Here is an 18,838-nt window from a genome sequence, read left to right as displayed (position 1 = left end):
ATTTTATTTGGCATTGGAAGCATTTCTGATCTCTATATTTGCTTACAAGTCTAATAACTTCTTGTGTGTTCAACTGTTAAGTAGGCTATAAAAACCACTACCACAAAGTTTCTAAAGCAAAAGCATTTGACACAATTTCTTCTATGTTTTTGATCAGTCTTCTCTGTATTAAGTCTCAGTTCCCCTTAAACAAGAATGGAATTAATTATCAGAAACCTAATTCACAAGGACATTTACTTATTTGCCTTTTTGGTCATTGGTTTCACCAGTCAAGCCTAATGGCTGTCAAGCCTAATGGGCTCTGAACAGCAGTGACAGAGACTAAGAGGATGTGGAAGGAAATTGAATTGTCCGAGCTCTAGCAGCACAGTGCACATTACAATCAATGACTACATCAGAAGCTGCTTACATATTAAGCGTATTGCAATGAGAGGAGATATGGATAGATTTCTCCCACTGAAATTAAGTCCTTCTCAGCCAATAGGAAGGACAAAGCTCTTGGAATTTACTCTAACAGTTAACCAGCTGGTTGGATAAGCTACCTATTTTGCATGTCTTCCCAATACAGATCCCATTTGGCTGTTGAGAAGCTAGATTTTTTTGGGATCCCACAGATGATATAAATAAGATGTCACCACTAGTTATGAATGTATTCATTTTGTGCAAGAATGTACAAGAAAATACCAAAAGTTTTATTCGGGGGCCAGAGGGGATAGGAAGGAATCAAGAGGAAACAAAATTAGAAAGTCAGTGCTCTAAGAGCACAAAAAAGAGAATCAAATATGGTGAGAAAGCTAGAAATTATCCTCGGTAATCCCTTTTCTTCCTGAACTAACAGTAGTACGGGGCAGTGTTCCATTCTTTCTAATATGATAAGATAACTTTTTAATGATACCAATCATTGTCTAAGAGCCAAAATCTGAACTGGCATACATCCTAAAATGGGCTTAAAAGACAAAGGTCACTACTTAAGATATTCCCTTTATTGAACGTTCTGCTACTAGAAAGGAGAATGATGTGACATTTCAGATTATGTGATCATTCAAAAAGAATGCTTGATATTTTGCACGCCATCTTATAATAATAAACCAGGAGAACATACTGTATTAGCTAGTCTTAACAACTAATTTGAGTTAAGTGAACGTAGAATTAAAAAGCATTTGAACACTCAGATGTTGAACGAATGTAAAGCCTTAAATAAAAGATTTGTTTTGGCAAGTCATTCAGTGTTAAATTAATAGAGATTCTGTTCAAAATCGCATCATGCACAAATTCTTCTGCAACAAAAAGACAGACGTGAAAGCCTCATCTAGCTTACCTATACTATAGAACCCAGCTTCAGCAAGTCGCTCTTTAACAACTGAGTATCTCCAAGTCACAAATGTCTTGAGCCGTGCTTCATATTCTGCCATAGATGGATTTCTTGGGTGATCTGCATTGTTTAAGCCACTCCTGCAAACCTCAGCAAAATTAGATTCATTTGGGACACTTCCAACATTTCCAACATCATGGCCCAGGACAAAAAAGCACCTAGGAAAATGCCTCTTATGTTCTGACCACGCTCGATCAAAAGGTTCCCAGTTTTTCAGTTTTCCACCACAACAAAAGCACTCCACTTGATCATCAACACCTGAGTAATACAGCCCAGCACTGGCTAACTCCTTCGGTGTTAATGGAGCATAGGCTGGCCAGTTGTGAAAAGACTTTAACCTAGCTTCTTCACTGCACATAGCAGGGTTCCTGGGGTACATACTATCTGACATGTCCACAACCTGCCCAGTTCTCAAAAGGTAATCTGGACTGAGATCAGATGATCTGTCAAAAGAGCACTGGAGGGTTGAATTTCCGGAACAATTTTCAACTCTGCATTGACAGTTTTGGAGAACAGGATGCATATCTTTTTTTAAAAAATTAAATCTAGCAATAAATTTGCATTTTGGGGAAATTTTTCTATGTCTTCCAACTGCTGAGTCTCCATGCTCCCACCCTTCAAAAGTTGCATGACAGCTGAAGCACTTCACTTTGTCTCCCTCTCCTGTATAAAAGAAGCCAGCTCGTGCTAGTGTTGATGCTGAAATAGGACAACAATTTGGAAAGTTGGCAAAAGTCCTCAGTCTGGAGTACTCTTCAGCCATCTCTTGGTCATGGTCACAATCTGGAGTGGCACAAGCTTCAGAGTTATCTGGACTGTTACACGTCATCTCTTCTTCAAGAGTGGAGCTCTTAGATTTCCTAAAAAACAAATGTTTTTTAATTTCATAGACAAAGCAAAAAAACAACAGATCAAACATACTCCTTATGCAACCCCTATGCGAACTGTGGGAATTAGTAGGATCAAAATATTCATCCTATTAATTAAGTAGTAAGGAAGAAAGACTTCTTTTTCTTTCTTTGTTAATAACAAGCACAGGAACATTCCAAAAGAAATTATATGAAGACAGACAAGGACTATTATCGTATATGAAGTTTTCTAGTAACACATGTTACGGATATCTCTTAATTGTCATCTGAACAAACAGTAAAAAGTTAACTGGAAAGCACATGTGAATAAAAAAAGTGTATAGACTAAGAACATCTTTTTTTTTATTAATAAGGTAGGGTTACCATATTTCCACAATCAAAAAAGAGGACACTGGGGGGGGAGGCGAGCCCCGCTCTAGCCCCGCCCCCATCCACTCCCTCCCACTTCCCACCCCCTGACTGCCCCCCTCAGAATCTCCAACCCCCCCCACTCCTTGTCCCCTGACTGCCCCTATCTAAGCCTCCCTGCTTCTTGTCCCCTGACTGCCCCCTCCTGAGAACCCCCCACCATAACTGCCCCCCTAGGACCCTACCTGTCCCCTGACTGCCCCGACCCTTATCCACACCCCCACCCCATATTCACACCCCCACCCCCAGACAGACCCCCGGGACTCCCACGCCCCATCCAACCCCCTCTGCTCCCTGCCAGCCTCGACCCCTCTCCATAGCCCCACCCCAACAGCTCCCCCAGAACCCCTGACCCATCCAATCCCCCTACTCTCTGTCCCTTGACTGCCCCCTCCAGAAACCTCCTGCCCCTTCTCCAGCCCCCTGGCCCCCTTACCCTGCCGCTCAGAACAGCATGTCGGGCTCCACGCGGAGCCCGACACGTGGCTGCGCTCCCCAGCGCAACACAACCCGGTCCCTGCCCCTGCACAGTGCTGCCGGAGCGGGGCGCTGGGCAGCAGGGGAGGGAGAGCAGGGGAGGGGGAGAAAAGGGGGAGGAGGAGCTGCCGAGGCCCGATGCGAACGGCCCGGCCGGCTGGCGATCTGAGAATGCAGGGAGGGAGGGGAGTAGCTCTACATTGGCCGGGCTGGACTCCGGCAGCTGATCTGAAGCTGCGGGGGAAGGGCTCTGGCTGCCAGAGCCCCATGCGAGCGGCTGAATTTCCTGCAGCCCTGCCGCGCTCTGCATGGGGGCGAAATCCCGGGCATTTGTAGCTATTTACAAATTCCCCCCGGATGCTATTTTTAACCCAAAAAGCCAGACATGTCCAGGAAAATCCAGACGAATGGTAACCCTAAATAAGGCAAACATTACAAGACTAGGTCTGATAAAAAAAATATAACAGGAATACAAGGGGCCTCACAAAAGATATGAACGAAAATCTAAGAAAAGGCCTCAAATCATGTTTGTACTTCCATACAATTACTGCTTTCCTGCATAGATTAACCCATGCCACACTCAATGTATTTTACTGCTCCAGTTTGGAAGGATCTATGTTCAAAATCAGCCTTTTATGTTACTCTTGTATAAGCAGCTTTACCTTTCTTTTTTAATTAAAAAAGTTCCCATCACACCAGCGCTGAAGTGTATACCATAAATAAATGTAAAATAAATTGGCAAATGTCAAAATAAAAACAATACCCTGGGATTTGAAATTTAACTGTGAAGAAATAAACCCCAATTTTCCTTCAGGTAAAGGCCTGAGCAAACAGACTTTACATTATTCACTGAAGGACAAACAAGACCAAGTTCTTTCATAACAATGAGAAAAGGCAATTCTAGTCCCAAGAGCCAGACTAAATGGACTCAAACTGAAGATATCCTGCCTCCTCTCCTCCCCTCCAAGATGATTAAATCAATGGACTGTAAAAGCTAGAGTTAATCCACTGATTTCAACTGTTGTGACAAGCGCCTGAAAATTAATATTTACTTTACTCTGTACAGTGTCTAAAGTTCAAAATACACCCATATAAAACAAAATACATTTGAAAAATGTTTATACATAAACTTATGTTTTGTTTCCTAGATATCCCAAACATTTCACATGTTCAGCCAATAGCCTGAATGTTGCCACATTGGTGCTGTGCTGATACTTAGTCAAGCCTTAAACTGCAAGCCTTTTTAATTCATCAATGAAACAGCCTGAACACTAGAGACTCCTGAGTGAAGTAAACACATTTATAGATGTTGTTTCAGTATAACAGTACTCAAATAATCAAGACCTTTGATACAATTTTTTTTTAAACTGGTGGTTTAAAGAAAAATTGGAGAGTTTGTTATAAGATGGGATATTTTGAGTATGGGAAAGTTTTTTGAAAAATTCTCAACTACATTTGCCCTTTCCATTATATTGTAGCTACAGACACAACGGAGCAGTCTAACAAAATATTTAACTTAGCAACCAACTTTTCCTGGTACTGCTTTTAATAATATTATATACATACTTATAAGAATAACCATACTGGGTCAGACCAATAGTCTATCTAGCCCAGTATCCTCTCTTCTGACAGTGGCCAATGCCAGGTGCTTCACAGGGAATTAACAGAACAGGGTAATTATCAAGTGATCCATCCTCTGTCGTCCACTCCCAGCTTCTAGCAGTCAGAGGCTAGGACCTCCAGAGCATGAGGTTGTATCCCTGACCATCGTGGCTAACAGCCATTGATGGACCTATCCTTCATGAACTTATCTAATTCTTTTTTTAACCCAATTATAGTTTTGGTCTTCACACTACCCCTGGCAAGGAGATCCACAAGTATTCAGAATTGCCAATCCTGAATATTCAAAAGCCATGAGACAGACTTAAAAACAAACCCTAGACTCAAAACCCCGTAGGCAAATGGTTTTAAAAACATTTCTATCTCATAATTTTTAAGCCATTCTCTGCAATCATGAAGACTAGAAATTTACACTTAAATATAAGGAGAGAGCTTCACAATTACATGACTCCAGAAGCTGGGAATTTAAGGAAGACACCAAATATTGCACAATTCATGATGAAATAACAAGATCCAGCAATACTGCATACATAATTCTAGGACAGTAGAATGTGGCCAGAAGAAATGGGTAAGGGTTCCACTATAGAGGTATAGGGTTTTTAGAGGTCCTGAACAAAACATGAACTTTTATTTTTATTACTACGGTCATATTATTTTCTTTTATTATGGATTTCACCGAAAACATTAATCGATTTGCTGAAAAAGAAAAAAAAAACTGAAAAAAATGAAGTTTAAATTTCCACCAGTTTTTCCTCTTACCGTGCATACACAAAGAAAAGCTTAAGAGTAGTGGACACAACTGAGCCCTAGTATACCCTACAAACTTATGTAGGTATAACTACGTCACTCAGGGGTGTGGACACAGTTATAGCAACCGAATTCCGAGCGTAGACAGCACTATGTCAATGGGAGGGCTTCTCCTGTCAACACAGCTACCACCTTTGAGGGAGGTGGAGTAACTACACTGACAAGAGAAGGTCTCCCATCGGCGTAGGTAGCCGCTGCAGCACTAAGTGTAGAGAAGCCCTGAGTAACCAACCCCAATCAGCAAGAAATAAGAGCACAGAGGCAAGTGGGGGTGGGGCCTTGCCTGAAGACCACCCTCACTCAAGTGCTTGTGGGCTCTCAGACTGCATCTGCAGAGGAGATCACTATGGGTATCACTACAGCTGTGCTGCTCTAGTGCCATAGTGTAGATACTTCCTATATCGACAGAAGGGCCTTTTCATCAATGTAGGTAATCCACCTCTCAGAGACAGTAACTAGGTCAATGGAAGAATTCTTCTCTCAACCTAGCTGCATCTACACAGGGAGTTAGGCAGACCTAACTGCGATGCACAGGTCATTAATTTTCCACAGCCCTGAGTGACGTAGGTAGGTACATCTCGCCATGACTATGTCTACTTAGGAGTCGGAAGGTGTAATTTCTGGCATGAGTAGACAGACCCACTCTAGCTCAGAGCTGGTGAGGATATGTGGACTTGAGCTAGAAATTACACCTCAAGTTCCAGTGTAGACATATCTTAAGACCAATGGGAGAGGGCGGAGAAAAATAAAAACTAAAACCAAAGGGGTTTAGGAGAAAGGGATTATCACTCTGTGCTATCTTTTCCATCATTTCAATAGTCTTGTTTGTAGGGCAAGTTATTTCAATGGTGTGAGGTAGACCAGGACACTCAGAAAAGCGAAAGAAGAATCAAGACTTTAGGAGAAAAAAAGACAACTCAATCCTTTCCTACCCCGCTTTGGGATTTTTTTGGGGGGGAAAAGGGGAGAAGGGGGAGAGAGGTATTATAAATTGAGCTTTTTCTATTTAATACACTTCTGAATGGTTTAATCCTCAAGGGAGGCAGGCGGTAGCTATGCTACTTATTCTAGAACAGGACTCCTCAAGAGGTTGCCTACTGGGATGCATACTTCAATCTTAGATTCTGAGCCCCTAAGGAACACTGTAGCCCTCTTCAGTTTCTTTCCCTTCCCCACTGGCATTTAGCTCAAGGCATTTAGCATGGAGTAAAATCTCAAGATTCAAGAGCAACACTTCTAGATCCAGAATCTTTTCAACCAGCACTGTCACTGGAGTTGAGAGAAGTATGGAGGGTAGGGAGAAAGAAGCCCTCTAAACCCACAAACCAGCCTGCGACGGTGTTGGGACTCACCACCGCTGGCGCCTCCTGCTGGTCGCTCCGGGCATTAGCTCAGTCCATGGGAAGCGCCCTCTCCTGGTGGCGTCCCATCCACCTCTCGCCCTTCATTGACGCCTGGACCCGCGTTGCTCCCTTCTGCTTGCGGCGTCCCCTTCAGGACACTGCCCTCCGGCAGTGCCCCATGTCCATTCTCACCCCCTTCCGGGGGGCGGGGGGGCTAACAGCAGTCTTTCACCTGCCACAGTGGCCAGCTGCTCCCAAAGTCTAACCCCTTCCCTCAGGGGTATGGTGCAGTCCAATATGGCCACTTCCCACAGCCAGTTGCAATATAAGGAAGAAGGGGAGGACCCAGGCCCGCCTGCTACTCTGGGTCCTGACCCAGGGATCCTCTAGCGGCAGCCTCCCTGCCCTCCTTCTCTCCTCTCGCTTGCTGTCTGCTCTTCCTGGGTCTCTTCCCCTCTGACCCTTTAGGCCCTTCCCTCAGGGCCTGCAGCCTGGCAAGTAGCGGGCTGGAGTTCCCTTCGGCTCACCCGAGCCTGCCCAGCACTGCCCAGGTGCTGGTCTTCTAGCTCAGGAGACAGACCATCCCTGTTGGAGGTCTGGGAGAGACTGACTGCTCCTCTCATGGGCAGCCTTTATATAGGGCTGAGCCCGGCCCTGATTGGCCACCTCCTGCCCAGCCCTGATTGTCTCTCCAACAGGCCCTCCCTGATTGCCTGCCTCTTTGCGCAGCCTCTCTGGCCTGTCTTAGCCCACTTTCACAGGGGAGTGGGGCACTTGCCCCACCACACAGCCCCAATGTTCACCAGCTGTGGGTTCTCACCACTTGTGTTAAATTATACACAAATTATGCTTCAATCCCTGGAATTTTGTAATGGAAAGACCAGACCTTATGAGTGTGCTGAACTTCATTATATTCAGTAGTCCCATTAAAAATCAATGGGGCTTCTTACAGTAGTAAAGTTAATCATGAGTATGGCCATAAGCACCAACAATGCTAGACAATGAGTTAATTCTTCGTTTCTTACTTCAGCTGTGTACTGAAATATTTTCTAGCACCTTACAGTGGAGTCGAATCATAGGCGCATTTAACTTACGCGAATTCAATTATATGCACTCGGCAAAAAATAAATAAATAAATAAACAAACAAACGATTCTGCCCACCATTCCACTCAATAAGCGTATGCCCCGGAGTGAGCGTGAGATGGGAGACGTGAATCTGCTGTTCCCTCAGTCTGTCTCAGTTCCCAGGTGCCTCTCATAGTGTGAGCATCTCACCGCGCTGAGTGTGATTCTAGTGTTTAAAGATACTGTCAGAGGTGAAAGTAAGCCGGTACAGTGTACCAGCATGAGCTGGTATGCTGTGCCGGACTGGACCGGCTTCCCCAGGCTGGCGATTTAAAGGGCCTGGGGCTCCCTGCAGTGGCTGGAGCCCCGGGCCCTTTAAATCCCTGCAGGAATCACCAAATGATTAGACGCTGTAGTTAGAGGATTTTTTTTGTTTTGTTTTTATTTGGTTTTTGGAAGGAGTAGATAGTTCTCAACTCCTACTGATGAGGGTTCTCAGCATGACCCAAGATTGGGTACAAAGTTAGGGCCTAATCCTGAGAACTCTCGCCAGAGAAGTCACTATTCAAACAATCTCAGACCATCACTTAACATAAGCTTTTGCAGGATCTGGCCCCTATTGCAAAGAGAAATGCTTTAAGTGAATGAATAAATACTAAATTATTAGTGTGTTTTTATAAAGGTCAATGAAGTATTTAAAACTCTCAAAGTGAATTAGTTTGGTCTGCATTGGACAGAAAAAACGTATAGAACTCTTCTTCCTAGGACACCAATTTACCAGCTGGCATTGCCCTTTTGTCAGTGTGTTCTATACCAATAAGATACATAATGCAAAACAAAAGGATGGCAACTGATATTATATATAGTGAATACTTACTGTGCTCAAACTTTAAAAAAAAAAAAACAAAAAACACATTTCTCTATACTGTCAGCAGTTACTGGCATGAAAGATTTTGGTTCAATGCTACATAAAACCCACAAGCTTTTATATCTGCTGCATGCATTGAAGAAGCAGCTTTCACTCTGGAGACTAAGATGAGAAAAACTTTTAAAAACTAACTCAAAAGACATCTAACAAAAATGTGCCTTTAGCTGTCAGTTTTGTTGTCGTCCCCCCCCCTTCTGTATTAATATTCATTAAATTTTTAAAGGACAAAATAGATTTTATCATTTCACTTGGTTATAGACTATTGTACTTAATCAAAGGATGAGGAAGAATCTTTCTGAAAGTTCAGAGGAGGAAAAAATAATATTTTTGCACCCAGAGACTACCGTTTGCATTGTCAAAGAGACACAGGTAGGTGCCCAATGAACACATTAAGAAAATAAAAGGAGTGGGAGACCAGTTCTGTGTTTACAAGGTGTCACAGAAACACCTTGTAAACCCTAGATTTAATCACTGGTAATTTTATACCTAGTGTAATGACCTCTAAGGTTAATAATATGGATATTTTATACCTTACAGAGTTGCTATCTTTCTATTTGTCTTAAAAGAGCTACATCAGCTGATTTACAGATATGACCTAGATAATTGTTTAGATGTTTGAAAGGCAAGGGCCTTCAGTAATTATGCAGAGCATCTGTGGAATCCATTCCCTATGGGATAGAGAGCCAACCCCCACCTTTTTTAAATAATCAAATGTGAAAAGATTTGTGTTGATTGCCTTTCTTTTTTTAAAGTACTACTTGAATTTTAAAGTGCTTGAGAATTGTTTCTGTGAAGAACCCTATATGAGCTTATCATTACTACTACTAGAATGCATTCACAGAACGCATTATTTATTTTTACTATGTAGCTTCAGATATATGCAGGCAAGAAAAATATTATTCCTAAAAGGCTTTCCAAGGGAGTATAGTTTAAGGTGGAAACCTCAGAAATACTGAAAAATGTGGACCTTAACACACATGATGCTGGCAAACATACATATCTAGAGACTACATGTTCAAGATTTCAACATTATTTATAAATAAAAGGTTCTTGTTTTATTTAAATGGAAGGTGAAATGGGATACAGTAAATTAAAGGTAGGTATTCACTCAGAGGGTACTGGTGTCTTCCTGACAAATTGTAAAGCTTTCATATATAGTTCCTTTGGTATCAGAGTAGTGGTTCTAAAATCCTTTTTCTGGACTGCCTCACACCAAATGGCTGAAAGATCATCTCACGATCACCAAGGGGTTTAGGGCACAGGATGATTTTTTTCAGCCATTTTGTGGGAAGCAGATCAAGAAAGGGGTAGGGCTGCTGTTGGGTTGAGCAGGGCTTCTTCTTAATTTACCGTTTCCCCTATCTCTGGCATTGGCTCAGAACCAGGGTAGGGAAATTGTCATTCCAAGGTGCTGCAAAGCCAGTTCTAAGACCATACTGCTTCCTCTGTTCCAGAGCCGAACCCGGGGTAGGAGTTGCAGGTATATGGAAAGGAGCTGCTCTAGAATTAAAAAGAACAGGAGTACTTGTGGCACCTTAGAGACTAAGGTGCCACAAGTACTCCTGTTCTTTTTGCGGATACAGACTAACACAGCTGCTACTCTGAAACCTAGAATTAAAAGGAGAACAGGAGAAGTAGCAGCCCCAGTAGCATCCCTGCTCAGGCTCCCACTGGATCTTAGCAGTAGAAGGATATCATAGCTTTGAATCAGTGGGTTGCAATCCATCAGGCAGCCTTTCACGATCCACCAGTTGAGCAGCACGGTCATAAAGCATGTCTTTTTTAACCTTATTACTATTAAACTGATTTACTATTTTATAGTATAAACCAACACATTTAAGTATATAGGTTTAAGTAATACCACTTCCTATACAGCCAGCTCTCCTCTGTGGAAGAAAAATCATCCTCCTCCCCCAGTAAGGGCTAGCTTTATATATGTGGTTCTAAAATGAAAGCTCCAACTCTGCTAGGAGCAAGCAGATCAGGAAATTAAAAGAAACAAGACCCTGTTTACACTCTGAAGTTCCATTGGAGGGAAGGAGCCAGCACTAGAAGTGACATGGTTCAAATCCACTATATTTATTAAGTACACTGGAGAGGGGATCACCACCTCCTATGGAAACTAGGGTTACCATTCGTCCGGATTTACCCGGACATGTCCTCCTTTTTGTGCTAAAAATAGCGTCCGGGGGGAATTTGTAAATCACTCAAAATGTCCGGGATTTCCCCCCCTCCCCTGGCAGAGCAGAGCGAGCGGCTGGGAGGGCTGCAGGAAAGTCAGGGGCTGGACTCCGGAGCAGCTGTAGAGGAGCTCCTCCCCCCCTCCCTCCCTCCCTGCATTCTGAGCTGGCAGCTCCTCCTCCCCGGCAGCCCCGCGCCCCGCTCCAGCAGCACTGTGTAGGGCCAGGGACCGGGTTGTGTGTTGTGCTGGGGAGCGCAGCCACGTGTCCGGCTCGCACAGAGCCCAACACCCTGTTCTGAGCAGCAGGGTAAGGGGGGCAGTAGAAGGGGCAGGGAGGTTCTGGAGGGGGCAGTCAAGAGACGGGGGGGGTCGGGAGTTCGGGGGGAGCTTCTTGGGGGGAGTGGAGAAAGTTTTGGGCAGTCAGGGTACAGGTAGGGGGTAGGGTCCTGGGGGGCAGTTGGGGGGGGTCTTAGGAAGGGGCAGTTAGGGGATAAGGAACAGGGAGGCTTAGGTAGGGGGTGGGGTTCTGGAGGGCAGTTAGGAGCAGGGGTCCCAGGAGGGGGCAGTCAGGGGACAAGGAGCGGGTGGGGGGGTGGGGGGTTGGGAGTTCTGGGGGGGGCTGTCAGGAAGCAGGAGTGGGGAGAGGGATCGGAGCAGTCAGGGGACAGGGAGCAGAGGGGTTTAGATGGGTTGGGAGTTCTGGGGGGGGGGCTGTCAGGGGGTGGGGAGTGGTTGGATGGGGCGTGGGAGTCCCAGGGGTCTGTCTGGGGGTGGGGGTGTGGATAAGGGTTGGGGCAGTCAGGGGACAAGAGGCAGGGAGGCTTAGATAGGGGGTGGAGTCCTGGGGGGCAGTTAGGGGCAGGGGTCCCAGGAGGGGGCAGTCAGGGAACAAGGAGCAGGGGGAGGGTTGGGGTTCTGAGGGGGGCGGGGAGTGGAAGGGGCGGGGCTAGGGCAGGACAGGGGCGGGGCTAGGGCAGAACGGGGGCGGGGCTCCTCCCGTCCTCTTTTTTCCGTGCTGAAATATGGTAACCCTAATGGAAACACTTTTGGGAGATTATTAGGGTGGGAAGAAGAATGCTCTGGCAGTTCCCTTTCCTTTTTTTTTTTGGTCAGGGAAGTGGGGTTTGCCCCCTCCCCAGTGGAAGTAGTAGGGGTTGGGTCCCAAATCTCATAGATCTCTTTAATCCACAAAAGGACCTTTGCACTGGTTTGTGGATCCTTGCTTCACAGTCCATCTATTAGGTGTTCAGATACCGCAGTGATGGGCATATGGCCATGTTGCCAAGTGCTCCCATGTCAGCAGTTGCCTGTGGAGCCCTTTGATGAAGGGCTCCATAATGCAGAAACAGTTATAGGATGTTTTGCACAGAATCTCCTCCTGATGCCGGGGGGGGGGGGGGGGGGGGGGAGAGGGAAGAAAAAATGACACACCGAGCAGTGACTCAACGTCTGCATTAAGCTCAGCTTGTTTCACTTTCATTTACATTCAGTTTCCAGTCAGATTCTCACCCTAGCCCAACACTGCAGTGCGGGGGCTTCTAATACAAGGGAATGTTTAAATCCAAACAAAATGAAAAAAATATATTTTAAAAAATCCTTTAAAAGCATTAGGGCCTATAGTTTTTTTAAAACAGTATATGACTGTTAACCCTAAACTACCTAGTGGTGTCCTCTTAAAAACTATTCTACTTTTGTAAAGTGATGTTTTATTGCAAGTTAATTGATTCCAAGGTATCCCACTTCTAAAAATAGTTTTAATATAAAAGTAAACTTCTTATTTTTAAGTAAGCAATGTTTCTGTACCATTATACTAACATTGTTATGTGACCACTATAGGTTCACATATCTTTCCTCCCAAAATCTCTCTCCTCACAAAATGTCCTAAATATAATTTTAAATAGAAGGCAAAATGATTGAGGGATACAATTCCCATAATGCAACATTTTTAAAGCTCTAGCCATAGATGTTCTGAAGTACAAAAGCCTCGTCCAGCTAATCTTGATTTATTAATCAGACCATGGAAACCTTTTATCACTATGACTGTAGTCAGCTGCATCTTTTCAAGCTCAGCATTGTCTTCTTCATGATATGCTGATCAGTACCAGACACAAAGAGATAAATACAAAGCTGGTGTAATTGAATGCAACTTCACTGATGTCAATGTACTTGCGTACACCACGTCTGAATTTGTCCTAATAATCTAAATATAGTATTATTAGTAAGGCACTAACTAATTTGACAAAGAAACATGGGTTCCTGAAAAAGGTCTAGGCCCTCCAATGAGCTCTGTGCAGGTAGACCCCTGTGCCTGTACTCTCATTACAGAATCAAAACCTAGCCTCATTAGCACCTTTCTGGATTCTTCTGCTGAAAATCTAGTCTTCACAGAAACAAGATATGGATGAGAGTTGACAACATATTTTCTCCTTTTACAAACTCAGAATATTGAGAAAGCAGGGTTTAAATAACTGGCATAATATGTTACAATTCACTGACAATCTTTCTTTAGAACTTCACATTCCAAGGACCTCAAATGCTTTCCAAACTATACACCACACAGGTTTAATTTTAGCAGCGGCTTGCAAGTATCCAAAAACTGACTTGCACTTCTCCTCCTCCCAGTCACTTCTCACATTTTAAAAATGCAGATTGGACAAGGGAAAGTATACCTCTACCCTGATATAATGTGATATAGGTGAAACCGCGTTATATCGAACTTGCTTTGATCCGCCGGAGTGCGCAGCCCTACCCCCCCTGGAGCACTGCTTTACCACGTTATATCCGAATTTGTGTTATATCAGGTTGCGTTATATCAGGGTAGAGGTGTACTAATTTAATCACCAATATTATCTGCAGCATCAAGCTTTTCCTTGGAAATGTGCCTTCTTGATCTCATATTGCCAAAATAATATTCCTATATTATTCAATGTTTTTATACAATTATTATTACTGATAAAATGGTCAAGACTTCAACCAACATAAGCAGAATGCTTTATCACATAGTAATTGTTAATTACACTAGCTGCCTGTTGCTTCTCACCTTCCTAAGTAATGTTTCAAAGGAACAGAGGAGATGGTTTCCTTCACAGAAAAAGACTATCTTCCATCTGCAACCTTCCAACTGCCCCACCCCCAACAAAGCCAATCACTGCCACCTAGATCCTACAGCAATGGAGGCATTAAAAGACCTCACGGATATACACTATACTATATTTCATCCCAATATGACTTAAGACTCAATATGACACGCTATTTAACAGACGGTCCTTTTATCTTTCTTTGTATTTTTATCCAACGGAGAAGACAGTCAGAACTTAAAACACAAATTCCCTCAATTACAAAACACACCAAGTGTCATTATAGTAGTTTCCCAGATATACAAAGCACTCACTTTGAGCCTGGTACTTACAGAATGCACTGAACTTTATATTCCATAAGACCATGTCATTCAAATTACTTTAAAAATTCATCTTTTTACATGGAAAATTAAAATTGTATTGTTAAAAAATTTCTATAAAAGCTATCCATTCTAACACGTAATAAATAATTCTGTATTATTCAAACTAAACAAGATAAAGAAATATATTGTGCTACAATACCATAACAGTATTAAAAGCAGCACAAATACTGAAAAGTCAATTTAAAACATTAGTAAGTTTTTGTTGAGACTCAGATTAAAAAAAGAAAACAGAGAAAAGATATGACATACCTGTTAGATGGGTAACACTTTGCAATACATAAACAGCAACCAACTTGAGTTCAATGAGTAGAGTATATATGCACAAGATAGCTAGACTTACTTTAAATTTTGCCAGATTGCATCATCACATATTTATTAAAAGTCACAGTAATCAAGATGTTTAATTTTTATCAGCCTGTACCTATATGATATCTAAAGGGTTTTTCACAACTTCTGAGCATAAAATATCTTATTTTTATGCACTGAACAAAGTCTATTTTAGCATGAAGCATTTCCAGGAGCACACAGTCCTGATTAATCCTGTTTTTAACTATTTTTAAAGTATTAATCTGAAGATACCTCCCCCTTTTACACTAATCTAGCAATTTGCAGAGCCAACTTGACAACATTTTGTTCATATCAGGTGACAGAAGACAAGAACTCAATAGAGGATCATGATGCCAGCAAATGTGAAAGTATAAAGAAGAAGAAAAGAAAATTATTTAAACTGCAGGACTATAAACTCTGGTTATTCATATGAAACAAGATTTCAATTTGCTGTCAAAGTGGCAACAGATATGATTGAATGCAACAGGAATGACACCATCGCACTGCCACTTGTCTTTGAGATGCCTGAATTCAAAGACTGGAACCCACTTTTTGTTCCAAGTAACTTTTATTGAGATTAAGGATGGAAATAATCATATATCCAGGATTATTTCTTTTTCCTCTTCCATGTGACAAGCACCAGGGTGAAAAAATGTATCACTTGTGTCAGACAGATAATTGTATATCCTCATGCTTCTGACACAGGGGAATATTAAACGTAGTGCTCAACAGATTAACTGCAAGAGCAATGTTGGTGCTTAATATGCACTTGATCTTGAAATGTGAGTATGTGTAGTGAGTCAACAGACAGAACATACTGTACCAGCTGACACACAAATTGTGCATGTGTCACTCATGTCACTTTGCTGAAGTTCACTCTGCACCTGCAAAGCTGCAGCTAGATCAAGCAGGACACTGTTCACTAACTGAAATGGTACTTGAAAGGTTTAATAAAATGGCAAAGCATGGGATTATTACTTTTTTTTAAACCTAGTTTTTAAAAAATCCCCCCTCTCCCCGTCCCCAGTCAGTGGCCATTTGAAAAAGCTGTATTTTATCTGGAGTGTTTGTTTCCTTTGTGTTAATTTATAAAGAGGGCAACATAGGTTAAACAAAGTCCTTTGATGTATTTGTATAAAGAGTAGGTGCGGAGTCAGTATTGTGACTTATCTGTAATTTATTTCACCAGGAAAATTGAGCTCTACTCAACTTTATTCATCTGATTTTCAGTCAGGTCTTGCTTAATTTTCTGGCTGGATTTATTGGGGTACAAGGAAATCAACTGACTTGCTCAAGGTCACAGAAAGACACTGCTTAGGAGAAATTAGGATCCTGCTGGCTTCTATGCTTGGTTCTAGTCACAAGTATTTTTATTCTTTCACCCTCAACTCTAAAGTCAGGTGCCTTCAGTCTAAGAGGACCATCATAAAGATTCCCAGAATGTAATTTTCATTTGGAGTATTTTATTTCTCTCCCTAAAGAAAGCATATGTCTTTTTATGGATTCAGTTTTCAGAGTTTCCTTCTGCCCTCTTAATGAAGGGTCTAGAAACAAAAATAAGTGGAACCATTAAGCAACTTTACTATACAACAGATTACAAAATGGTTCCTAGCACAATTAGTAGGGAATAACTTCAATAATACTGCTTATTTCACTCAGTTACTTAGAATCTTACAAACAAAAAACTTTGTTTCCAAATGTAGTTATGGTTGCTAAGTGACAATCAGAGTCATCTATCCCATCATTTAGAAGACATAAGCATGCAAGAAAACAAGAAAATAGTCATAGGTCTTACACAACCCACATAATAAGGATCTTATGTTTAAGGTGTTTCATCACAACACAACAACCTTAACACTAATTATTATTATTTGTTTCTATTACCATAGCACATAGGAGCCAGGTTAGTCCAGGCTAGGGGTTGGCAGGGCAGACTTTGCTATGGGCCCTTTACCAAAGGTCATAGATGGAGGAGAGAGAAGCATGGCGAGAATCTACAACCATATCAACGAAAAAGAGAGGAAATATGAACAAATGAAAATATGGACAATTGTTTAAAGCAACTGAAAATGTTAGTGTCAGCCCCCAACCCACACCCATCGCCACTCACAGGCAATACTCACCATGGCTGGGGCTGGAGAATGGTGCTATGCAGAGGTGTTCCACAGCTGAAGTGTCCATAAGCATGTCATTAAAAAAAGTTTTATGGGAAAGGAGTTCTGAAACTTACTTTCACTTTCTGTTGTGATTGTAAATACAATGGATACATCTGTGTTTTATCTGCCAGCTGCTGCTGTTGCAGCCTTGAGGGGTGCCCTCTCCACACCTGTAGAAGCCTGACGCAGAGGAGAAAGAAGAGGACTAGGGAAGATACATTCAATGAGATCCTGCTAGCCCATGTTGTGTTTGTTGTGAACTCAGGGCCTGGTGGGCCAACATGGTAGACAGCATGAAGAGGGATAGAAAGGAGAGGAGAAAATGTACAAAGATCCAAGAATCCCATGAGAAGAGGGAGTGGGAGATGCATCAGGACATAATGGAACTTCTCAGGCAACAAACACAAATGCTGCAGATTCTAGTTGACCTACAGGTTCAACGATCACATGTCCGACTTGCCACCCTTGCAGTCCCTGGAGAACTCCATGGTGGTAGCTCGCTACAACTCTCCACAATCCACTTGGCATCATGGATTACATCCCTATCCCTACCTCTACCACAGCAGACTGGTGGACAGTAAGGTCAACCACAGCTTCACATACACCAACCTATGAGAGTCACAGTTGATGTACTTGTAGCCAAAATGGATTGCATTTCTGCATTGAAAGGGACAGAACCATTTGCTCCCTTTCTAAATTTAAACTTCTGTTCAGTTAATTTATATTGTCCTTTTTTATTTACATATTGGGTCTCCCCCCCGACTGCTTTTGTCAGTCAATAAAATACTTTTTTTTTTTTTTTAAATAATCTTGATTAGTTTACCATACATACTGCAGTATGCATAGCGGTACTCAAAGCACCCAGTGCTTGTAAAGCATCCAGCACCACAAAACTCAGAGGTTCAAAACACCCAATAATGTGTAAATGTACAACAAGCAAATGTACACTGCATAATTCACAGTTTCAGTTAAAATAATGTAATAGTTATAAATGTACAGCAAAATACAATAATTCATAGTTCACTATACAACAATGTATAAATGTACACCAAGTACTACACCGTTCCTAAAAACCCACAAACCTTCAGGGCCAGAGCACAGTTAAGCATAGCACATTAATGTGGCTGAGACTGTTAAAGTACGCTTTCAAAGCCCCCCCCACGACCACACAGTTCCACATTGGGCTCTTGTAATGGCCCTTGTGTCTGGTTGGTTAAACTCAGCAGACAGCCACCCCGCCTCCACCCAGCAACAACTCCCGCCCCCATTACCATTATATCAGTGGTTCTCAAACTTTTGTATTGGTGACCCCTTTCACATAGCAAGCCTCTGAATGTGACCCCCCCCCCTTATAAATTAAAAACACTTTTTTATACATTTAACACTATTATAAATGCTGAATGCAAAGCGGGGTTTGGGGTACAGGCTGACAGCTCATGACCCCCCATATAATAACCTCACGACCCCCTGAGAGGTCCTGACCCCCAGTTTGAGAACCCCTGCATTATATACTAAAATGTAATTAGCAGAAATTTAGTTTATTGCTTTCATAGCAGGTTATGAACATGAATTATATTTTTCAGTAGCTGCATACTAAGTCAGTTGCCAGACACTGCAAAATAGACAGAAGAAGAAATTACAGTGCACCAGGACGTGCCTATGTTAAATCTAATTGATTTAAATAGTAGTACTATGGATGAACAGGCTTTATGAATTTGAGACACATTGTAGAGGGACACAGGAACTTTCTGCTCTGCATAAAATGCACAGAATGTTTCAACTTCAGAAATCACAGATGAATCAATGGGCTATTGAGCTGGAAC

At 42.4% G+C, this 18,838-nt stretch overlaps 1 protein-coding gene across 1 annotated transcript in view; it reads right to left on the bottom strand.

The window, feature by feature from the left end:
- Positions 1-18,838, bottom strand: part of XIAP (X-linked inhibitor of apoptosis) — a 44,028-nt gene that overhangs the window by 13,222 nt on the left and 11,968 nt on the right. The window contains exon 2 of the mRNA XM_024195489.2: positions 1,319-2,232. Coding sequence (XP_024051257.1) covers positions 1,319-2,201 — 883 coding nt within the window. The 5' untranslated portion in view covers positions 2,202-2,232. The remainder of the gene's footprint in view (positions 1-1,318; positions 2,233-18,838) is intronic.

Source organism: Terrapene carolina, unplaced genomic scaffold, assembly GCF_002925995.2.
Source record: "Terrapene carolina triunguis isolate 2854851 unplaced genomic scaffold, T_m_triunguis-2.0 Scaffold131, whole genome shotgun sequence".
In the NCBI taxonomy this organism is placed as follows: domain Eukaryota; kingdom Metazoa; phylum Chordata; order Testudines; family Emydidae; genus Terrapene; species Terrapene triunguis.
The sequence above is the reverse complement of the archived record's forward strand: the minus strand, read 5'-3'. Positions and strand labels throughout refer to the sequence as shown.